Consider the following 22,846-nt stretch of genomic DNA (forward strand, 5'->3'; position numbering starts at 1 on the left):
CCTGCTGCACGCCTGAAAATCCTGCAGGACGAGGAAACAGGAAAGCAGAGCACCACAGACAGCAGGGAAGGTGTTTGTGTGGAAACAACCTCATTCCTTTTATGAAAAAAAATAAGGCAAAAAACAAAGTTATCCCATAGAGTTTGGGATACAGACATGTAGAGTTTGCAGCGGAGGGAATTGCCTGCATTCCCAGAGGGATTCATCAGGGAATGATGGCAGTGGTGATGGGGAGTTCAGGAAAACCCAGGAGAGGTCCAGCAGGTAGTGGGACCTGCATTTCCCACTCCTCTCCTCTGGCCTTCCCCCAGCTCCCAGCTGGAATATCCTGGAACACTCAGCCCTGGACAAACCTGAAGAGCAGCAAGAAACTGCACAAGGCAGGAGGTGGATTTGGCTGTTCCACTTGAGAAGGGCTGAGTTTGGGGATGGAAAGTGGCTATTCTGGCACCTTGGGAGGATAAACTGGCTCTGGCCAACCCAGGCTTTGCAGGGAAAGCCACCAGCCCAGGAGGGAGTGGGACTCAGGGTCCCCTCCACTGCTATCCCCTGCCCCAAGCTTTGCATTTCAGTGCCCCCAGTCCTGGCCATGTGAAGGCAGGGATGGATTTAAGGAGCCTGGAGTGAGATCCCACTTTCCTGCCTTTTCCACCCAACTCCACAGCCCAGCTGAGCAGGAGGGGATGGGACACCCCAAAAATGCAGCCCCCCATGCCAAAGCCCTGCTCTCTGCCAGCCCTAGGCTCCGTGGCTGCAGCAGGAAAATCCTCCCCCCTGCCCTCGTGTCCCTGTGGAAATTGAAATATCAGATGTGAATCCCCCCATTGCCCTCGTGTCCCTGTGGAAATTGAAATATCAGATGTGAATCCCCCCCTGCCCTCGTGTCCCTGTGGGGCAGCAGTGACAGACACCAAGCCTGGGGAGAGATCAGGGATCCGTACAGAAATCAAAGCTGGAAAAGGAAAGCAAACACAGAGCACCAAACGATCTGCAAGACTCCAATTCACTCTCAGGGGTGCAGGGAGGGCCCCTGTGGCCCTTACAGCCCCGAGAATCATACAGAGCTGCCATATAGAGATCTCTCTATGTATATATTTATAGGTATGTATATATTTATAGTGCACTGCGTTTAAAACAGCCGGGCCTGCTTCTTCAGCTCGTTCCTCTTCCACAGCGCCAGGCGGTCGAACTCGGCCATGGTCATCCCGAAAATCTGGTAGAATTCCTCCTGGGACAGGTGCCTCTGGGGAGAAACAGGAGGCTGGGCCAGAGCTGGGCACCTGGCAGGGGCTCTGAGGGCACGCCCTGCCCGCTGGGACAATGGGGTGCCAAGGGAAGGGGGCACCTGCCTCCCTCCTGCCCCAGCAGGGGCACAGGAGCCCTGTGACAGTGCCCTGCCACTCGTGTGCCCCTGAGCAGCTGTGGACATGCTCCTCACAGGGCCACGAGCCCCACATGCTGTGTGCCAGGGCCCCCCCCGTGGGATCAGGTCCCTCTGTGCCCTCTGTCCCCAGTGCAGAAGGCTCTGCTCACCTCCAGCCGAGTCCTGTCCACATCTTTGGGCAGCTGGTTCCTCCCCCTCGTCTTCACCAGCAGCAGCTCGTAGGGGTAAATCTGCACAGGGACAGGGACAGGGACACCCTGGGGCAGCCAGAGACACTGGGGCACCCTTGGGGACGAGGGCAAAGCCTCCTGCTGTATGTACAGGGTTTGGGTGGCACAGCTGCCTCCAGGGCTTGGGTGGGACAAGGAGAGGTGGGAGCTGCTCTCAGGGTGACTCTGATCCACCCTGAAGCTCCGTGGTGGCTCTGGAACAACCTGCTCACTCTGCACCAGCAGGAAAGCACCAGCACAACCCCCTGCTCTGCTCCTCACCCGGGGACAATTGACCCGGGAGCTGCAGGAGGGGAGGGGCTCTGCTGTGAGCCCCCCAGTCCTGCGGTGGGCTGTCAGCTGCAGGACGGAGCAGAACAAAGGCAGAGCTTCCCCCCGAAGAGCCTGGGGACACACGGACACATCCCCGGGGCTCTGCCTGGTGGCCTCTCCTTGCAGCAGAAGGCTCTTACCTTGTACTCTGCGGGGAGAGCAGAAAGACACACATGAGCCACACCTCTGCTGCCACCACCCTCCCCCGAGCTGCGGGGACCCGCCCGTGTCCCCATCCCGTGTCCTGGGATGCCAGCCCTGTCCGAGGGGGGGTTGGCAGCCCCATCCCGTGTCCTGGGATGCCAGCCCTGTCCGAGGGGGGGTTGGCAGCCCCATCCCCTGTCTCCGCGGTGCCAGCCCTGTCCCCTCACCTCGCATGCCCCAGTTGACGGCGTTGGTGCTGTCGTAGTGGAAGAGCTCGGCGCTGGGAGGCTGCGGAGGATGGAGAGAGGGGCAGTGAGAGGGAGGCTCCTCCAGACACTCCCACGTCCCCAGCGGGGACACCGAGGTCCCCACCTCTCAGGTTCCCTGCTGTCAGGATGACTCGAGAGTCCTTTTCCCCAGCCCGACGGCTGAAGAAAGAGTTGGGATTCTTTGGCTCGTGTTGACAAGTTTGTTTATTATCTGTTGTCTGGAATATTTTCTCTCAGACCCGCAGAGGTCTGACCTGCAGGTCTGTCAGGGCACACTGCCTGCCCCTGGGCTGCTGTCTGCATTTTATGCTACGAGTTACGTGTGCTTTATTTATCATTGTTTTCGAATACCTATCGCCTATGTTAGACTGTCTACTTCTACTTTAGGTCAATCTAAATGTGCCACCATCACCAAGAAGATGGAGGCTGGGAAGAAGAAGGAAGAAGCATGGGACAATGCCCATGTCCCTCCATCTTGCCTCCTAGATCCCCCATAACAAAATCCCCAAAACTCCATTTTTCACCCAGTGATTAATTCATTATTACTCAAACTTCTGTGACTTGTGATTCTTCATACAAGGTTGGGAATTTGCTCCACGAGTTAAAATCAAAATCCCAAGTGTCTTTGGCTTCCTGCCAGAGGGGTGTCCTGGGTTCCCACCCAGCAGCAGGGAAATCGAGACCAAGGAGGTGAAGTGACAAGCCCAGGTCACACGGGGGCAGGAGCAGAGCTCCTGATCCCAAACAATCCCCAGGATATAAAGCAAAGCTCTTCTGCTGGAGAGCAACACCAGCATCCCTCTGGAAATTGCCCTGTGGGAGTTTCAGGGCAGACACTGCCTGGACAGGCCACTTTGGACCCAAATAAATTATGATTTTTAATGATAATAATCGTTTTGAATTGGCACAGGGCAGCAGGGATGCAGAGGAGGGGGAAACAGGACATCCCAGTGATGGAAAGGGAGCACTGGGGGCTTGGAGGAGCTGGGGGAGAATGGGGAATACCTGGGAGAAGAGATTGGGAATGCCTGGGAGAAGAGATTGGGAATGCCTGGGACAAGGGGGAAAGCCTGGCAGCAGCAGGAGGCACTCACCCTGTGCAGCCCGTTCCTCCTGTAGGCAGGAAGGGAGGCCGACTTCGAAATGAGGGGATCTGCAAAGGAGCCACCAAGGGCCATCAGGGAGAAAGCAGCAACGAGCCTCACAGCCCAGGACAGCCCCCACTGGGCCACCTCTGTGCTCCCAGCTCTGTCTCCTTCCAGCTCCAGCTCATTCCCAGCCTGTGCTGACATTCCTCTCCCCAAAATCCCTTTCCTGTGGCCCACTCCCACCTCACCCTACAGAGCAACATTCTCCTCTGCCAGCTCCCCCTCTCCATCCTCTCTGCCCTGCTCCAGCTCTGTCCTAAGCCAGGCTTTCAAGGGCTCCTTTTGGCTTCCCTTCTCCCCTCCCTGCTCCAGCTCGGGTCAGGCACTCACCGCTGTCGGCCAGGTAGTGAGTTCTGGGAGCTGCAAGGAGAGCAGAGCTGCTGTCAGGGAGGGCCAGGCACCCCATCCACACACAAGTGCCCATCCCCAGCCCCCCGGATCCTCCCTGGTGCTCCCAGGAGCCCACAGGACTGAGGGGCTCCCTGAGTGTCCCCAGCCCTGTGCGGGCACACGTGCCATGAGGAAGGAGAGCATGGAATGGACAGGGCAGCTGTGGTGCCAGGCTCTGAAGTGCCTCCTGTGGCCCCAAGGGCAGGGCTGGGGGCTCTGGGGGCTCTGTGAGAAGAGCAGAGCAAGCAGGGCAGCCCTGGGGTGCCAGGAGGTCCCAGAGGTGCCAGCCCAGATGAGGTGCCAGCACCTGGGCATGGCTGTGCTGCCAGATCCCCCAGGGATCCTTCAGCCATTCCCGGGGCAATGCCCCATCCCAAATGGGTAACAGGGCATGGATGGAGCCCTCCAGAGAGGAAAAGACCCTCCTGAGCCCTGCTCCATGCCCAGCACCTCTGACCAGCCCTTTCCTCATCCCATTCCTCCCTCTCCACCTCCCGAGGGGCTGGGGCTGTGCCGGGTGGGACAGAGGGACAGAGGGACAGCCTTACAGCCATTGAGGGAGCCCTCGTAGCCCACTGTGTGCAGGGCCTCCCTGCTGCTGGCCGAGCTGCGGGGGGGTGTCCAGGGGTCTGCGTAGGAGTTGGAGCGAGCCTTCATCTCCTCCCTCAGGATCAGCCTCCCGATGCCACTCTGGATCTGGCAGGGGGGAAAGGCCACCTTGCACCCTTCCTGTCCCTGCCCAGCCCTCTCTGGCACACCACGGAAGGGCACAGCATCCCCTGGCACGGGCTGGGCATCTCCGGAGGATGAGCTGCTGGGGTGGGGGTGCCTCAGCTGTGCCCTCCTTCAGAGTCCCTGCTGGGGGTGGCCAGGAGGGGACAGATGGCCGAGGGCAGCAGGGAGGGTGGTGGCACCTTCTCGGGTGGCAGAGCTGGGCTGAGCCTTCTCCCCAGAGCCAGCTGGGGACAGTTTGGTGCTGGCTGTGCCCAGCAGGGCTGGCACTCACCTTGTGCATGCCCCGGTCGTACCCATCCTCCTCGCCCCCTGATGAGAACCTCCGGGCCCGGGGAGCTGCAAGGAGACACGTCAGGGGGCACATGGGGACAAAAGGGGGGACAGGCAGGGAGGGGCAGGCCCCAGCTGCATGGGGACAGTCGGCTCCCAGACACGCCTTGGGTTTTGGGGTCACCTTGGCAGGTATCACAGCCCAACCCCACTTTTGTGTCCAGACCCAACTCAAAGCAGCGTTTCCTCCCAGAAAATGTGGAGCAGGAATGGGTTTCCCTTTCTCCCAGCCCAAGGGGAATTTGTTACCTTTGGGTGAGCCTTGGAAGGACCAGTACTCGGACTCGGAGTGGTAGTAGGGGTCAGGGGAGTAGGCAGGGCTGTACTTGGATGACTGAGCAATGTCCTCGCTGGTTTTGCTCTTGGTGGCTGCAGAGGGGTTGTCTGCAGAAGGAGCAGGCAGAGCCAAGGTGAGGATCTGCAGAGATCCCCCCCAAACCAAGGCAGAGCCTCTTCCCTCCCCGGGACTGCCAGGGATTTGTGTCTGGGCCTGGAGCAGAGCTGGGAATAATCAGTTTTCCAACTGCTGACACCTCCTCATGGGTGCTGAGGCAGACAGTGGGGACAGTGGCAAGCAGGGGATGTCACTGATGTGGCTGGGAAGGGACCCAAATGGCTGAGAGCCCACGGCACCACAAGTGCTGGCTCCTGCTCATCCCAGTCCCAGCAGTGCCACCGAGCTCCTGCCCTGTCCTGTCCCCAGGAGGTGACAGAGGGGACGGAGCAAGGTTCAGACCCAGCAGGGACGGGGCTCTCTGGGTTCTGCCAGGGAAAGGTGGCAGCAGAGGGGCTCTGGCAGGGCTGGGTCCTCATGGCAGGGACACACAGGGTGCTCAGGCTGGGGACAGAGCCTCGACAGCACACGGGGGAGCCCAGGGGGGAGCTCTGCTGCACCAGGGGCCAGGAGAGTGACAGGGGAAGGAGCAGCAGGGACAGGAGGTGGCAGGCACAGGGGACCCAGCAGGTACTTACAGCAGCAGCAGCAGGCGGTGGGAGGTGGGCAGGAGGGAGGGGAGAGCCGGGGAGAGAGAGGAGACACAGTTACTGCTCAGGGGGAGCTGCTGTCCCTCCCGAGCAGGAGCAGGCGGGGACAGAGCGAGCCAGCCCCTCTGAGAGCCACCAAGCACCGAGGGCCACCAAGCACCGAGGGCCACCAAGCACCCTCCCCAACCTGCAGCACCCCCAGGCGTGTTTCAGGCTGGAGCAGCCACCCACGATGGGCTGCATTTTCTCCAGGGCTGCATGTGAAACTGCAAATTGCTTTTTTCAGCCCTTCTCTGAGGCTGCTCTGACTCCCTTGTCCCACCAAGGCCCTGCTCCCCCTCCCACAGCCATCCCTGGTGTCACTGCCAGCCTTTGTCACAACAGGGACGTGGTCTAAAGTCACACGTGTCCCCCCCACTGAACGCTCTCTGCTGCCCAGAGCAGCAGCAGGAGCATCCCACCAGAGCCCAGCACCCAAACCCCGACGCCTGCCCCATCTCCCACCCAGCCCAGAGCACGCTGGTCCCCTCCCTGGGTGACACGGGGACAGGGACACGGCAGCCAGACCGTACCGTGGCGCTTGTAGATGGGCGGCTTCCTGTAGATGTTACTCTCGCCAGCAGCTGGTGGGAGAAGAGAGGGAGAAAGGGAAGAAAGAAGGGGAGAGGGAGGTGAGTGTGGGCGTGCTGGGAGCGCACAGGACACGGCTCCTGCGGGAGCCACCATCCCCACGCCACGCTTCCATCACACAGCCGGCCCCGGGCCCTCCAGTGCCCCGGGATTGCTCCGGGATTGCCCCGGGATTGCCCCGGGAATGCTCCGGGAGTGCCCCTGGAGTCCCCCGGGATTGCTCCGGGAGGGCTCCGGGAGTGCCCCGGGATTGCTCCGGGAGTGCCCCGGGATTGCTCCGGGAGCGCGGTCCCGGCTGCCCAGGAGCGACAGGACATGCAGCGAGCGCCCAGCGACAGCATGCACCGGGCCGGGGCACAGCCTGCCAGGCAGGCACCCGCGGCGTTCTCGGGGTGCCAGCAGCTGCCAGAACCGCCTGCGAGCTACCCGCGGCGAGCCAACACCAGCCAAAGCCTCGTTCCGCAGCAGAGAGAGAAAAGAGCGAGTCGGGAGGGAAAGCGAGCTGGAGCAGGGATGGGGCCATCCATAAACCACCGAGCGGCAGGGCAGGGACGGGCAGGGACGGGATGGGAGCAGAGCTGGGGGAGCCTCCGGGTGTCCTCAGGGCATCAGAGATGCCTTGGAGAGGGTGCCACGCTTTCGGGGCACGGGGAGATGCCAAGAGCTGGGTGCACGGTCCGGGGTTCTGACCCCGCCGAGGGGTGCTGGGCAGCTCTCCCTGCTTCCCGACCCCCTCTCCCTTCCTGCCCGCTCCGGCCCCATCCCCGTGGGCTCTGCGTGGCCGGGGGCGGGTGGCGTGGTGGCCCTTACCTGGTGGCCCCCTGCAATCCCTGCAGAAGGGGAGCAGGCATCTGGCAAGCCCAGAAGACACTGGGGGGAGGGAGCGGCGGGCCCTAGGGGGAGTATAAAATAGTCATCTGTAGCGGATGGGTGTGGAAACGCCTCTGGCAGACACGCTCCGGCTGGTGATCCTGGGGGGAAGGCAGGGCAGGGGACAGGCTCTCACCAGGGCACTCATCTTGGTGTGGGGAAGAGTGGAGGGAGGGCAGGGAGGAGGAAGAAGAGGGATGTTGCGAGGATCAAGCAGACTCCGGGCGGCTCTGGCACCTCGGGGCCGTGACGGAGAGGAGGGGGGGAGAGAAGGAGCAGGGTTCAAGCCGTAGGTCCTGTTTATGGATGGCCTCTACCAGGGCTGGATCCTGCTGCCAGCTGGCTCTAGGCAGGCGGCGGAGCTAGGCATGCGACACAGCGGGGACGAGACATGCGGGCATGCCACGGACACGGCGCTCCCCGGGCAGCGGGGCGCTCCGGAGCCTACCTGGGATGTGGAAATGCTTGGGCGCTTGGTATGAGGTTGGAGTGGAGGACCTCACATCTAACTGGCTATAGTAGGGGGAGCTGCGCCCGCTCTCGGTGCCTACGCGGGGCCGAGCAGAAGCAGCCGTGAGTGACCGAGAGAGAGAACAAGAGGCAGAAGAAAACGGGTGTTAAATGCAGCGGTGTTAGAAGAGCGGGGGTGACCCGTGTGAGGAGGGGGTGACGGGGGCGCTGCGCTCCAGGAGGGGCGGTGATGGAGCGGGGCAGAGTTCCCGCATCTCCGGGATGCGGAGGAAAGCCCGGCGCGGTGCTGGCAGGAAAGCCGAGCGTGCTGCAGAGGCAGGGATGAGCCCCTGGCGGTGCAGCGGGGCTCTGGGTGGGCTCGGAGTGTTCCAGTCCTTCCTCGGCAGCTCCAGAGGACAGCAGACACGGCCAGGCACGCTCTGCTCCCTGCCATGCTCCGGGCTGTGCGTGTGCAAGGAGCTCCCCGGGCACAAGCACTCTCCTGCACACCCCTCCCAGAGCCACCAGGGCGGCTGAGGGGTCTTCACCAGAGCTGCAGGTCACCTGCCTCCCACCCCATCCTGCCTGAGCCCCAAATTCCCCTTGGCCTCTCCTTGCTGCTCGCAGGAGTTTGGAGAACCAGGGGATGTGCAGAGCTGGGCACTGCTCCCACCGTGGACCACCCCTGCTGCTCGCCAGATGAGAAACCACAGAAATCCCAGAGCTATTTTTGTGATCCTCCCTCCAGCCAGCGGTTGGGGTGGCGGCCCAGATCCTCACCTGAGCGGTAGAAATGGTGGGGGGACCTGGGGATGGTGGGGGACATGCCCTGGCGGCTGTAGGTGGGGGAGTCGATGTAGCCAGGGCTGGAGGCTCGCCTCTGCCGCGGGTCAAAGCTCTCGTAGATGTCCTGGCGTGGGGAAGGTGTGGAGAGCGGGGTTAGAGCTGCCAGGGGGTATCCCACGGATGGGGTCCCTGCCTGGGGTGCTCTGGGTGTGACACCGGGCAGTGGCTGTGTCCTCTGAGGCTGGGGGGGTCCCCAGGCTGCTCTGCCTCCCCCTGCCAGGGCGCAGGCAGCAGAGCCCAGGGGTGGGGAGCAGGTGACAGAGGTTTTGTGCCTGGGGATTGTCCCCTTCCCTTGAACTTGTTCCCAGTTCCTGGGGCTCCCTCCACGGGGCAGAAGCTGCACCCTGGGGCCATTCTGCCAGAAAGGGCTTTGATCCTGCTCTCCTTGGGGCCTCAAGGACACAACAGTCCCCCTCTCCCACCTCCCCACACCCTGGGACAGCCACCAGCCCAGGGGGATGAGCAGCAGAGCCTCTGGACAGAGGGACAGACCCACAGTGCCATTACCTGAGAGTACGGGGAGAGGGTCCCCAAGGACTGCAGGCAGCAGGAGGCAAAGTGAGGAGGAAAAGAGAGAGAGAGAGAGAGACAGCACGTGGTTAAGAGGAGCAGGGACAGACTGGGGTCCCACAGCTGCTGATTCCCTGTGTTACACTGGGGTACAGCTGGAGCTGAACTGGGGCAGGGCTGGGCAGGGAGCCCTGGCCAGGAGAGGAACTGGCAGGAGCACTCAGCAGCTGGCAGCTCTCAGAGAGCTCTGTGGAGAGGGGGAGGCACAGAGGGCCATGCCACGCTGCCTGCACCATCCTGGTGGGCTGCAGGATGCCAGGCTTGTGGCAGAACCTTGGGGTGGGGATGTGAGAGGTGCTGCTGCCAAATCCTCTAACAGCACCACTTCAGGTGCCCCTCCTGTGTGAGCTGCTCAGGCTCTCTCCTTCCCTGAGCTCCCTGAGCTCCTCCAGCAGCCCCAGCTGGGTAGGCAGCACAGTCCTGTGCCTGAGCATCCCCTCCTCACTGCACTGCAGAAATGCAGTGCCCCAGCCCTTCCCTGGCTGCAGAGCCAGCACCCCAGAGGCAGCCCTGCTCCCGAGGAGCTGTGCTGGCTGCCTGCAGGATTGCCTGCCAGGGGCCAGGCTCAGGGCTGTGAGGGCTGGATTCCCTGCCCATCACTCCTCTCACACAGCCCTGTGTGTCCCTGCACTTCCCTAAGGTCACTGGGATCTCTGACTCTACAGCAGCATCACCTCACCTCCATCACAGACCCTCCCCAAGCCTCTGGGAGAGGCCCTGCCCCACTCCTGCCTGGCTCCCACTGGCATGAGAAGCCCCCCAGAGCTCTCCCCAGGGGGGGGGCCCGTTCCTGCAGCCCAGCAGGGCTCCTGCAGCCCCAGTACCTCCCCATAGCTATATCTCTCCAGCGTCTCGTCCGACGTGTATCTGTGGTAGGGCTCGTAGGAAATGAGGTCGGGACGCTGCACTTCATAGATGGCTTTAATCTTGGGAAGAGCTGCCAGGTCTTTGTAATTAAGGATCTCATTATCCACTTTAGCCTAGGGAGAGGGAGAGACAGACAGAGAGATGGAAAGGAAGAGGAGGAGAGAAGGGAAGGGAGGCTGCAGCGCAGCGTGGAGCCAGCAGGGCAGACAGAGCCCACTGTCACCCCAGCAGCAGGGACAGGTAAGAGGAGAGGCCTGAGAGGCAGCAGGGGGAGGGCAGAGGAGCTGGGAGGGCAGGGCTGTGCCCCTGAGTGCTCCTGAGCTGTGCCATGGCACGGGTGGCACAGCGTGCTGCAGGGACAGGGGGACTCGTGCGTGCTGTCCCCAGATTCTGGGCTTGTCCCGCTCAAGGGCGGCTGTGGCACTGCTGTCCCCACCCCCGGGAGAGGGGCAGGGCTGGACTTACGCAGATGACACGGTTTGGGGAGCCGATGCTGGAGCCAGGGGGCGAGATGGAGGTTTCTGAGGTCCTTCTGTGCTGTGGAGGCACAAAGGGGGAGGGCAGGTGAGAGCAGGGCAGGGAGGGCCCCCGAGCAGGCAGATTGTTGGTTTGGGGCTGAATTTCACTGCCACAGCCCCAGCCACGGCCACCCATCATCCCCTGGGCAGCCTCAGGAAGCCACTCCAGGTGTGGGCACTGCCAGAACAGTTCAGTTCCAGCAGGGACTCAGGACAATGGCACCTGGGACGTGCCACCTCCCCGATGCCCCTCGCCCCGGTGCCTACCTTCAGCTTCTTCTCTGCTCTGGCTGCCTGCTTGCAGATGGGGTGCCACACCTCAGAGCCTGCAAAGGGACAGCAGAGGGACAGTGCTCAGCCCCACACACGGTCACCCCCTCCCTGGCAGGGCCAGCCAGGTCCCCCTGCCACGTCCAGCAGTGCCACAGGAAGGTGCAGGGCAGTGGGACTGAGTGTCTGTGATGAGGAATGGAACAGGGCAGGGCCAAACCTCAGCTGGGACAGCAAACTCGGGTGGGTTTGGGGTGGCCCAACCAGTTGCTGCTGGTTAAACTGGGGTGACACCGAGCTGGGGACACCACAACACCTCCCTCCTTTGGGCTGGAGTGAGCAGAGATCAGGCTGTGCCCAGGTGTGCAGGGAGATGAAAAGCTCCCAGCTCAGGGGCAGGTCATGGAGAGCAGAGATTTTTGCACCCAGCAGCAGGAGAGCAGTGGGAGGGGGATCCCTGGCTGCACACACAGACCCTTCCAGGTGCCACGAGGAGCCAAACCCGCAGTGTCCCCAGCCCTGCTGTCACAGCTTACCTGTCAGGTACATCTCCTCTCCCTCTGTGAACATCTGGTGGCAGCGCACACACCTGGCACAGGTGGGGTGGTAGTGCTTCCCTCCTGCCTGGGGGGGTGAGCAGAGAGGAGCCCTGAGCCAGGCAGGACAGGGGACCTGGCCTTGTCCCCTGTCCCTGAGTGACCCTGCCAGCCCTCGCTGCTGCCCGCAGTGACCAGGTGACAAACTGGGCTGGCCCTGGAGGCCTCCACATCCCATGGAGAAAACCAAGAGGGCTTCATCCCTGCTGGCAACCTGCTGGGCTACGAGTCCACCAGGAACAGGAACTTCCAGGAACACCAGGAACTTCTGCTCTCCTCCAAACCTTCAACACCAATAGAGCCAGGGGTCCCAGACCAGCAGGGACAGTGTCCCTGCAAAGCTGGCACTCTGGGAATGGCCAGCACCCTCTGCAGCCAGGCTCTGCACCAGCTCTTCCTCCACAGATTTGAGCAAATTTGGCCCTAGGTGTCACAGCAGGGAAGCAGCAAAGGGAGAAGAAGGATCCCAAAGACCTCCCTGGCCATCACTGTCAGCTCCTCTCCCTAAAGGACCTTCCTCCTCCTCCTCTGCTCCAATTTCAGCGCTGGGGACAGGCTCTTCCCCAGCTGGCTGCTCTTTGACAGGGCTAACAGCTGAAATTGGGAGCTTGCTCCCCTCCAAGTGTCTGCCAGCATTTCAGTTTTGGGCTGGGAGCCAGCTCAGGGCAGGAGGAACCTGGGCTGGCACAGCTCAACCCTAAAGAACTTCTTACTCCATAATAAACCAGGAGAAGAGGGAGAGTAATTGAAGGTGGCAGAGGGAAGATGAGGCTTTTGCTTACAAAGAAGAGGGGGATGGAAACAGGAGGATCAACAGGGAAATTTGCTGCAAGGATAACTGAGAACCTGCCCATAAAATCAATCTGGAATTCAGTGTCCTTGGGGGGCAGATGGCAATCAGTCCCTCCAGTTTATGCCAAAAATGAGTGGAAGGTTTCAGGACAGGCAGGAGGGTGAACTTGGTGGGTTTGGACCCCTCTTCCTTTCCTTGCACTGCAGGGAGGGGCCAGCCCTGTGCCAACCCAAGCCATTCCCTGTGCAGGGAGGCTGGCTGCTCCCCCAGGGGTGTCCCAGCCCATTCCCAACCTTCATTCCATCACACACCTTCTCCAAAAGCCACTCAGAACTCCTCCAAACCATGCACAAACCTTGCTCCTTTTATTCTGGTTTTTAGTGCAGCCGGTGCCAGGCTGGTGCAGCTGTGAGGGAAGGGAGCTGCTCGTTATCACAGGGTCCCTTAAAGACTCATTAATGATCCCAGCCTGGCTGGGCAGCCTGGAGCAGTTGGGAACAGCCTGGAGGCTGCCAGCATAGCACCAGGAGGCTCCTCGGTGCCTAAAATGATTTAAAGGCACCCTTCCCATGTCACACTCTGACAGGGAGGACAGTTAAAGCCCCTGGATCCACAGATGGGAGCAGCCACAGCCCAGGGAGGGTGAGCAGCTCAGGCTTCCACCCCTGGAGGTGTCCAGGGCCAGGCTGGATGGGGCTTGGAGCAACCAGGGGGGTTGGAATGAGATGATTAAGGTCCCTTCCAACCCCACCATTCCATGATTTTGTTACAGGAATCCCAGGCCCCCTCTGGCTCCTGCTCCCAAGGCAGGCAACACCACCCTGCTCACAGCGCTGGCATCCTGAGGCTGCTCTGTCCTGGCACGGGGCTCCTGGGGGCTGGCAGTGCCCAGGGGAGGAGCAGCAGCAGGGCTTTGATGTCAGGGCTTTGTCCTGCTCACATGTGCTGAGTGGTGAACTGCAGGGCAGCCAGCCTGGGGCAGCTGCTGCAGTGCTGAGCTCGTGCTGCCAGCAGGGCTGGAGTCAGCAGAAAGCTTTGCCAGGCACACACAGCCCCCCCCAGGCTGGGCAGAGGTGCTGGGAGCTCCTGGAAATTTGTCCCAGCCTCAGGAGAGGTTCTTTGGGCAGGCTGGAGCTCCCAGGAGCAGGGAGGGTGATTCCTTCTTGGGGGCTGTGAGTGAAACAGGCTGGAGACATCCTGGGAGCCTCTCAGCAGGCTGGAGACATCCTGGGACAGGCTGGAGACATCCTGGGAACCTCTCAGCAGGCTGGAGACTCACAGAGCCACAGCCACGGCCACCCCAGCCCACAGCACCTCTGAATTTGGGCTGCAGCTCCCTGTCTCTGTGCCCTGGGGCTGGCAGAGCTGTGGCAGCCCTTCCCTCCTGCTCAGCCCTGTGCAGGGGGAGCTCTCAGAGTGACAGAGCACAATTCCAGCACTGCTGCCTCCCTGTGCCATCACAGGGTGTAAAATCACACCAGGCTTCCTTCTCTGTGCCTCCTGAGCCTTTAAATTACCCTCAGACTGGATTTTCTGCCTTTGGTTTGTTTTTTTTTTTCCTTGCCAGCACTGGGACAGAACAGAAAGCATGAGAGGACACATCACTCCCAGGAGATGGGAAGGAGCAGCCCTGATGGACCTCCCTGTCCTTCCCCAACACCATCCCTCACTCCCCTCACCAGCTGTGCAGCCCCAAACACATCCCACAGGCACCTGCACCCACGGTGGCATCCCTGGGGAACCCCTCCATCCATGGTGGCATCCCTGGGGAGTTCCTCCATCCATGGTGGCATTCCTGGGCAGCCCCTCCATCCCCTGTGCCATGCTGCCATCCCTGGGCAGCCCCTGCATCCCCTATGCCATGCTGCCATCCCTGGGCAATCCCTGCATCCCTCCCTGGCTCTGCCAGAGCAGCTCCTGCTGCCCAGCCAAGCCCCCCTGCTGAAGGGCAGCCCCTGCTCCAGTTCCTGCCGTGCCAGGGGAGTTCCAGGGGAGTTCCAGGGGTGTTCCAGGGGTGTTCCAGGGGGTCGGTGCCCGCCGGAGGGTGCTGCAGCCCCGGAGCAGGCTCGGCAGCGGGCAGCAGTGTGGGATGCGTTTCCAAGGCAACAGGCAGGCTGCCGGCACAGGGATGGGCTGGGACACGGCAGCAGCTGCTGGGGCCGATGTCCCACAGCCCCAGACGTGTCCCCGGCTCCAGTACCCAAGGGCTGGCATTGCTCCCCGCTCTGCCACCCTCGGAGGAGGCGGTCAGGCTGTGACACAGCTGCTGCACGGCCCCCGGGGCTGGAGGGTGGCACCGTGGCGCACGTCCCCAGGCCATGTCCCCGTGCCAGCCCCGCGCTCACCTCCAGGACGCGGCCGCTGATGTAGCGGTCACAGGTCTCGCACTTGATGCCGAACTGGGCGTGGTAGTCGGACTCGCAGTAGGGGATGCCATCCCTGGGGAGAGGCACAGAGGGGTGGGTGCCAGCTGGGTGAGTGCCAGGCCAGCCCCGCGGGCGGGGCAGGGCAGGGCAGGGCAGGGCAGGGCGGTGGCACTCACTTGCTGATGTACTCGCCGGTGAGGATGACCCCGCACGTTTGGCACTTGAAGCAGCTGACGTGCCACTGCTTCTCCAGGGCCAGCAGCGACTGGCCCTGCTTGATCTCCTCCTTGCAGCCGGCGCAGTCTGGGGGGGACGGGAGGGGATGTGGGCACGGCAGGGACACCCCCAGCTGCTGTGACAGCCCTGGCAGTGCCCTCACCCCCAGAGGAAAGCCCTGCCCCGGAGCATTTGCTGTTACAAACACCCTGCTCCTGAGGCAGCCTCGTGGGGATCACTTCACTGTGGCAGTCTGTCACCTCTGCTTGTCCCCAGACCTCGGAGGCACCCCTGGCACCCGGGCACAGCCCTGAGCTGGGCTTCCCTCGGCGTGAGCAGCCTGAGCCAGGCCAGCTGGACATCAGCATAAAAATCTTATCTGAAGCAGCGACTGGGCACGGCAATGGTGTGCCAGCGAGGGGCTGGAGTCACCCTTTAAGAGAGGTTTAAAAGAGCCTGGACGGGGCAGCCAGTGCCAGCGTTTAGCTGATGAGGGAGGAGCTGCTGGGTCACAGCTTGGACTCGATGACCTCAGAGGTCTTTTCCAGCCTGGTTCGCTGTGTGCTGGGCTGTGGGAGGGCCCCGCTGGGCTGGCAGGTGCCCAAGGCTGGGCAGGGCCGGCAGAGGAAGGGCTGTGCTGTCCGGCCCCGCGTCTGGCCCCGCTGCGCCATCCCCCGGCCTCCCTTCCTCCCCCGGCCCCCAGCAGGAAACACACGGGCCTCGGACCCTGACCTTGACTCCTCCTTGTGCTCTCTCCCCTGGGCAGCAGGTCTGCCTGGAGAGGGGGTTTCGTTAACCCCATCCCTGCCACGGGGGAAGCAGGAGCAGCCAGCCCAGCCAGCCCCTCCATCCCCTGTGCCATGCTGCCATCCCTGGGCAGCCCCTGCATCCCCTATGCCATGCTGCCATCCCTGGGCAATCCCTGCATCCCTCCCTGGCTCTGCCAGAGCAGCTCCTGCTGCCCAGCCAAGCCCCCCTGCTGAAGGGCAGCCCCTGCTCCAGTTCCTGCCGTGCCAGGGGAGTTCCAGGGGAGTTCCAGGGGTGTTCCAGGGGGTCGGTGCCCGCCGGAGGGTGCTGCAGCCCCGGAGCAGGCTCGGCAGCGGGCAGCAGTGTGGGATGCGTTTCCAAGGCAACAGGCAGGCTGCCGGCACAGGGATGGGCTGGGGACACGGCAGCAGCTGCTGGGGCCGATGTCCCACAGCCCCAGACGTGTCCCCGGCTCCAGTACCCAAGGGCTGGCATTGCTCCCCGCTCTGCCACCCTCGGAGGAGGCGGTCAGGCTGTGACACAGCTGCTGCACGGCCCCCGGGGCTGGAGGGTGGCACCGTGGCGCACGTCCCCAGGCCATGTCCCCGTGCCAGCCCCGCGCTCACCTCCAGGACGCGGCCGCTGATGTAGCGGTCACAGGTCTCGCACTTGATGCCGAACTGGGCGTGGTAGTCGGACTCGCAGTAGGGGATGCCATCCCTGGGGAGAGGCACAGAGGGGTGGGTGCCAGCTGGGTGAGTGCCAGGCCAGCCCCGCGGGCGGGGCAGGGCAGGGCAGGGCAGGGCAGGGCGGTGGCACTCACTTGCTGATGTACTCGCCGGTGAGGATGACCCCGCACGTTTGGCACTTGAAGCAGCTGACGTGCCACTGCTTCTCCAGGGCCAGCAGCGACTGGCCCTGCTTGATCTCCTCCTTGCAGCCGGCGCAGTCTGGGGGGGACGGGAGGGGATGTGGGCACGGCAGGGACACCCCCAGCTGCTGTGACAGCCCTGGCAGTGCCCTCACCCCCAGAGGAAAGCCCTGCCCCGGAGCATTTGCTGTTACAAACACCCTGCTCCTGAGGCAGCCTCGTGGGGATCACTTCACTGTGGCAATCTGTCACCTCTGCTTGTCCCCAGACCTCGGAGGCACCCCTGGCACCCGGGCACAGCCCTGAGCTGGGCTTCCCTCGGCGTGAGCAGCCTGAGCCAGGCCAGCTGGACATCAGCATAAAAATCTTATCTGAAGCAGCGACTGGGCGAGGGGCTGGAGTCACCCTTTAAGAGAGGTTTAAAAGAGCCTGGACGGGGCAGCCAGTGCCAGCGTTTAGCTGATGAGGGAGGAGCTGCTGGGTCACAGCTTGGACTCGATGACCTCAGAGCTCTTTTCCAGCCTGGTTCGCTGTGTGCTGGGCTGTGGGAGGGCCCCGCTGGGCTGGCAGGTGCCCAAGGCTGGGCAGGGCCGGCAGAGGAAGGGCTGTGCTGTCCGGCCCCGCGTCTGGCCCCGCTGCGCCATCCCCCGGCCTCCCTTCCTCCCCCGGCCCCCAGCAGGAAACACACGGGCCTCGGACCCTGACCTTGACTCCTCCTTGTGCTCTCTCCCCTGGGCAGCAGGTCTGCCTGGAGAGGGGGTTTCGTTAACCCCATCCCTGCCACGGGGGAAGCAGGAGCAGCCAGCCCAGCCCAGGCTGCTCCATCCCAAATCCCCGCCTGGAAGATTTCTGACCCCTGGACAAAAGCAGGATCTGTTCCCTCGTTGGGGTCCTGCTGGTTTGGGGTTGTTTGCAGGGCTGGGGCTGCAGGGAGAGGCTCGGCATGCTGCTCCCAGGGATGCCTTGGCTATGGAATGCTCCAGCAGCCCGCACAGCTCCCTGCCACCCTGCTGGTGGCACTGCCAGGGCCACCAGGGCGGGCAGGGACAGGCTCCGTGTGCCTGCAGCTGCCGTGAATAAGGCTTGGTGTCCTCAGGTAACCCCGCTGCAGGGCCCAGCAGCGCCGGGAAGGGGATGGGGAGGGAGAGGAAGGCGGGAGGGAGGCAGAGCCTGGCTCCGCGCAGCTCCGGGAGCCCACGGAGGAAGATGAGGGAATTCCTGTCCTTTGGCTCAGTCCAGCCCTGCCACGTCCCCTCCATCGAGGGCTGGGGAGAGGGAGGCAGCTTGGGGGGCTCACAGGGGTGTGTCAGCACCAGCCCCACCACTAGCAGTGCCACCACGGTGACTGGGTGACAAGGACCACGGGTGACACCCTGTCCTGGCTCTGGCCTGGCTGCAGGACTGTGTCAGGCACTGACCTTCAGGCAGGAAGGGAAGGTCCTCCCAACCTGGGGTCAAAAGCAAGTCCAAACCCACCCTAAAGAGCTTGTCCATCGCTCCAGCTGACTTTTAGGGGATCTCTAGGATTCACCAGGGCAAGGGGTGAGCAGAAAAAACCTTTCAGTGCTTGCAGAGTCAGCAAGGAGCACCAGTGCTGTGACAGCCCCAGGAGCATTCCCAGGGCAGCCACCTGGACACCAACAACTGCCTTGGAGCAAACCCAGCTCCAGAACCTCCCCATGAGCGTGGTGGCACCTGCCCAGGTCACCAACAGGCCAGGGGAGTTTCCAAAACCAGCTGCAACCCTGGGTGGAGCCACAGGAGTGCCCTGTCCTTCCTCCCAACCCTCAGCTCTGCAGGGTGGCCCCAAAACCTGTCCTGTCACCCCCTCCAGGGCCACACAGCCCCTCTCTGTGTACCCAGCACAGCACAACTTACGGCTGGGCCCGTGGATCTTGATGGGCTTGGTGCTGAGCAGGGACTGGGAGCAGTTTTGGCAGACGCAGTCCTTCCCGCTGAACGTGACCTTGTCTCCGATGGGGAACGGCTTCCTGCGGCCAGGGACGTGTGGGGAGGGGTCAGCAGTGTCCCCAGGAGCTGCTCCTGCCCCGGGGCCAGCAGGGAGCTCCGGCAAGGGCTTCTCCAAGGGACCAGCAGCCCTGGGTGCCACTCACCTGCAGGTGCTGCAGACGAAGCACTTGGGGTGGTAGGCCCTGCCCAGGGCAGAGATGACCTCGCCGGTGATGAAGTCCCCGCAGCTGTCACAGCGGGTCCCGTAGAGCTGCTGGTAGTCGTGGGTGCAGATGTACTCCTGGTTCTTGAAGAAGAAACCCGACTGGGCCAGGTCGCAGCCGCACACTGCGGGGAGGACACGCAGCCGTCACGGCAGGTCCGCGATGCCCCAGGGTGGCAATTCCCCAGCTCCGCCGCCTCGCCAGCCTCCTGCAGGTATCTCCGAGGGTTTCCCTTGCTCTGGGGCCTCCCACAAGATGTCAGTGTCGGGCTGCGGGATGGGGCCGCTCCCGCAGGGAATCCCACTGCCGGCAGGGAGCCCCTGCACTGCAGCGCTCCTGCAGCTTGGCACGACCTGGGCATCCCCTCCCGGAGCTGCCCCGCCGGCTGGCACTCTCGTGGTGTGAGGAAGATGAGGACAGGGCTGGGAGTGCCCCAGGGACAGCTGGGCAGGGGTGTTGTCCCTGCCAGCTCCGTGCTGAGCCACCTGCAGTACCGGCCATGGAGCCCTGCCCTGACGGGAGCAGATCCCGGGAGCACTCGGAGCTCTCTGCTCCCTGATCGTTTTTCCATGGATGTCCAGCCCAGCCTGGCTTCCTCCCTGCTGTGGGAACTCCCGGGAGCACTCGGAGCTCTCCCTGCTCGTTTTTCCATGGATGTCCAGCCCAGCCTGGCTTCCTCCCTGCTGTGGGAAGTGTGGGTGGTGCACAGCCCATCACAGGAATCCAAGCAGACGTGGCCAGCCCTGGCCTCAGCATCATCCCCCTCCTACGGCCTCTGCAGCCAGAGGGACCAGGAGAGCAGCAGAGCCTGGCAGTGCCAAGGCACAGCGTGCTCTGGGGCCTGGGCACCATGCCCAGCCCGCCCTGCAAGGTGACAGGGTGGGGAGGGCACCACAGAGCGACTGGGCACCTGCTGGCACAGCCCACCTCGGTCTGTGTTTGTCCTTCAGCCCCTCTGTCCTGTCCCTGCAGCTGTGGGGACAGGGATGCAGCTCCTGCCCTGTGCTGCACCCCTTGCAGCTGCTCCCTGGAGACCCAGCAGGGGAATCTGGGTCTCCCAAACATCCTGTCAGCAACGAGGGACAGCCCAGCAGCTCGGGGACAGCATCAGGAAGCAAATGCAAGATAAAACGAGGCTGCTGTGTGCCCTGTTAGCTGTGAGAACAGCACATCCCGTGGCTCAGTCCTGTGCCAGCTCCCGGGGACAGGCAGCGTGGCTGGAGCCAGCCAGAGGTGGCAGGAGGTGAGAGCTGCGAGGGAAGGTGAGACAGGAGGATTTCCTCTCATTATTTATTCCCTTTCACTTGGAAATCGGGCAGTGAGCTCTGCCAGGCTCTCCCTGCTGGCTGCTGCTCCCTTTGAAGCTGTCTGAGCTCTTTGTCTGGATGCTCAGCTCCTGCTGGATCCTCCAGGCCGAGCTGGGAGAGGGCAGCACGCCCAGCACGGGGCCCTGCAGGTGCCAGTCAGCCCTGAGGGCATCCCGGGACAGATCCCCCCTCCCAAAAACCTGGAGCTGCCCACCCCACAGGGGACAGGGCTGCAGCAGGGTGGGGACAGCCCGGGGAGTGTCACCTGCAGCCAAACCCTCTGTTCTGGCAAGGAGCAGAGGGTGGCCAGGGGGATGGAGCTTGGAAGAGCAGAGGCCTTTAAAAAGCCCTGGAATGGGGAATTTTACAGCCTGCAGAGGCTGGTTGAGAGCAGCTGCTCCAATAAAGGAGCTGAGGAGCAGCAGCAGCTCTGCACCATGAGCTTTACAGCCCTGCAGCTCTCCCCTGCTGCTCCAGGAGGATCCAAACAACCTCTCTGCTGCACTCCTGCCAGCCCTGGGGGGCACCAGGTGCCAGCTGTATGCCATGGGCAGGTGGCAGGGATGTCACAGGGATGTGTCAGCCAACCCCAGCTCTGTCAGAGCTGCTCTGGGCATCTCCCCACCTCGCTGCCGCTCAGCCAGGCTGGCAGTGCCTCCTCCCCCTGCTCCTCCTCCTGCTTTGGGAGCAGCTGAAGGACACTATGACCCCCCCCAGACACAGATGGGCACGTTTGGGACCTGCGGGCTGCTCTGGGGTAGGGACACTGGACACCCAGAGGTGTCACAGGCTCTGCCATCACTCAGTGTCTCTGCCTGCCCTGTGCCACACCACATCCCCCCTGCAGCTGCCACCTCAGTGGGCCAGGCAGGTCTGTCCCCAGGGCTGTGGGACAGCGTGGCCAGGAGGTTTTTGGGGGGCCTTGTCCTACCTTGGCAGGTGAAGCAGCGGATGTGGAAGTGGTTGCTCTGCACGCGCACGACCTCGCCCTTGCAGGTGTCCCCACAGCGGTAGCACTGGATGGCAGAGGAGCTGCTCCCAGGGGTGTAGGGGTTCTGCTGGTAGGGAACTGCAAGCAGGGACAGCAGGAGGAGAGAGGGGAAGGGTCTGTTAGGATGTGGGACACGGCCGGGTGTCACTGCACTGAGCTCAGGCTGGTGGCTGTGACACGGCCAGGCCAGCACTGAGGGAAAGGGACAGCACCCAGTGATGTCACTGTCACATTTTGTGAAAAGTACCTTCGCCAGGATTTTCTCCTGGGAAGCTGAGAAAAATGAAAACAATAGTTATCTGATTCACTTCTCATGTGTTTTGCTGCTGTGGAATGTGTTTAGAGATTGTTTCATTGGTTTATGTGAATTGTTTTGACTCAATGACCAATCACTGTCAGGCCGTGTTGGTACTCTGGAAGGAGTCATGAGTTTTTCATGTATTCTTTAGCCTTCTGTCTGTATCCTTTCTGTATTCTTTAATATAATATAAATTAGCCTTCTAAGAACATAGTCATATTCACCATTTCCTTCCTTCATCTGGGAACCCCGCAAATACAAAACAGTGACTCTGAGATGGGAGCCCAGCCTTCTCTGGATCTGGGATTTCCCTGCCCCACAGAAGATGCTCACGGGCCTGCAGTGCCAAACTCTGTCCCTGCATGGACAGCCAGGTGACAGCATCACCCCAGAGCTCCCAGTGCTCTCCTGTCCCCACAGCAGGTGCACAGGACACTGCAGGGACAATCCCCACTGCTGCTGACCCTCAGAGAGCTCCGAGCTGGCAGCAGCTCAGGAAGGAACTGCTGGGCTTTTGGAGCTTCCACTTGTTTGCTTAGGAACTGGAGGAAGGAGACATTTGTCAAGGAGCTTTCAAACATCACAGCAATGGAGTGCCTGGCCCTGGTGGGGCTGTCACCTCCTCAGCGAGGAGCAGCAGCCTGGCCCCAGAGCTCCTTCCAGAGCAGGGAGGTTCTGGGAGGAGCTGGGGCTGCACCAGGGCAGGGCAAGAGCTGAAATTCTCCTGCTGCAGACAGTGCTGGGCTTCACCTCCACTCCTCACCCTCTGGGACAGCACCCAGGTGATGCCAAGCAGCCTCAGGGCAGGGCAAGAGCTGAAATTCTCCTGCTGCAGACACTCCTCACCCTCTGGGACACCACCCAGGTGATGCCCAGCAGCCTCCCCCCATGCTCCAGGGTGAAACCCTCCTGTTCTGTAGGGATCCTTCTGCTGTCTCAAGGCAATTCCCAAACACCCAGAGAAAACAGAGCAGCTCCAGCTCTCCCTGCCCCACCCAGGAGTGCTGGGGCTGGGCAGGAGCTCCAGCCAGGCTGACACCACGCCAAGCACTGCGGGATTTATTTGCTGCAAGATTTCCGACAGGGAGTCACAATCTGGGCAAGCCAAGCAGCAAAAAGGAGGATTTCAGCGGGCCAGAGCTTTTCTGACCCAGTGCTGAACTGCATTCCCAGGAACAAGAGAAGCAGCTGATTGAAAGGCAGCCTGTGAAGTGCCTCCAGAGCAGGGGAGAAGGGCACAGGACAGAGGAGATCACTCATCAGAGGCTCCTCGCTCACCGAGGGGCAGATCAAGTGACAGGGAACAGAAACAGCCCATTATCAGCTTCAAAAGCCAAGCAAGAGAAGTCAAAATGACATTGAGACCGTGGCACAGTAAAATGCCATTCCCTGTGCCAAGGGCCCAGAGGCACAGGGGCTGAACCTCCTGGAGCACGGCTCCATCCCTGGAATGGGCTGTGAGGGAAGCTCCCAGTGCCCTCCTGCAAAGCTCAGACTCCAGGAGCTGCTGGGATTTCCCTTCCCTTCGAGCCAAGGGCTC

The 22,846-nt window shown here is 62.3% G+C and overlaps 1 protein-coding gene across 5 annotated transcripts in view; it reads right to left on the reverse strand.

Annotated features, from left to right (window-relative positions):
- Window positions 1-1,078: 1,078 nt before the first annotated feature.
- The window catches only part of ABLIM3 (actin binding LIM protein family member 3), a 46,667-nt gene continuing 24,899 nt past the window's right edge, over window positions 1,079-22,846 (reverse strand). The window contains exons 2-23 of one of the 5 annotated variants that reach the window (XM_041397722.1): window positions 20,949-21,086; window positions 18,651-18,834; window positions 18,415-18,527; window positions 16,489-16,615; window positions 16,292-16,385; window positions 11,484-11,571; window positions 10,945-11,003; window positions 10,625-10,696; window positions 10,117-10,272; window positions 9,230-9,259; window positions 8,657-8,786; window positions 7,875-7,973; window positions 6,499-6,549; window positions 5,192-5,326; window positions 4,884-4,948; window positions 4,426-4,573; window positions 3,818-3,847; window positions 3,434-3,492; window positions 2,298-2,358; window positions 2,067-2,074; window positions 1,534-1,614; window positions 1,079-1,243 (exon numbers count right to left, since the gene is read on the reverse strand). In XM_041397722.1, coding sequence (XP_041253656.1) covers window positions 1,130-1,243; window positions 1,534-1,614; window positions 2,067-2,074; window positions 2,298-2,358; window positions 3,434-3,492; window positions 3,818-3,847; window positions 4,426-4,573; window positions 4,884-4,948; window positions 5,192-5,326; window positions 6,499-6,549; window positions 7,875-7,973; window positions 8,657-8,786; window positions 9,230-9,259; window positions 10,117-10,272; window positions 10,625-10,696; window positions 10,945-11,003; window positions 11,484-11,571; window positions 16,292-16,385; window positions 16,489-16,615; window positions 18,415-18,527; window positions 18,651-18,834; window positions 20,949-21,086 — 2,042 coding nt within the window. In that variant the 3' untranslated portion in view covers window positions 1,079-1,129. The remainder of the gene's footprint in view (window positions 1,244-1,533; window positions 1,615-2,066; window positions 2,075-2,297; window positions 2,359-3,433; window positions 3,493-3,817; window positions 3,848-4,425; window positions 4,574-4,883; window positions 4,949-5,191; window positions 5,327-6,498; window positions 6,550-7,874; window positions 7,974-8,656; window positions 8,787-9,229; window positions 9,260-10,116; window positions 10,273-10,624; window positions 10,697-10,944; window positions 11,004-11,483; window positions 11,572-16,291; window positions 16,386-16,488; window positions 16,616-18,414; window positions 18,528-18,650; window positions 18,835-20,948; window positions 21,087-22,846) is intronic. The other 4 variants (XM_041397719.1, XM_041397718.1, XM_041397721.1 and 1 more) reach the window with 4 other exon arrangements.

The sequence above is a fragment of the Onychostruthus taczanowskii genome, unplaced genomic scaffold (genome assembly GCF_017590055.1).
Source record: "Onychostruthus taczanowskii isolate IOZ18803 unplaced genomic scaffold, ASM1759005v1 scaffold14, whole genome shotgun sequence".
In the NCBI taxonomy this organism is placed as follows: Eukaryota; Metazoa; Chordata; class Aves; order Passeriformes; family Passeridae; genus Onychostruthus; species Onychostruthus taczanowskii.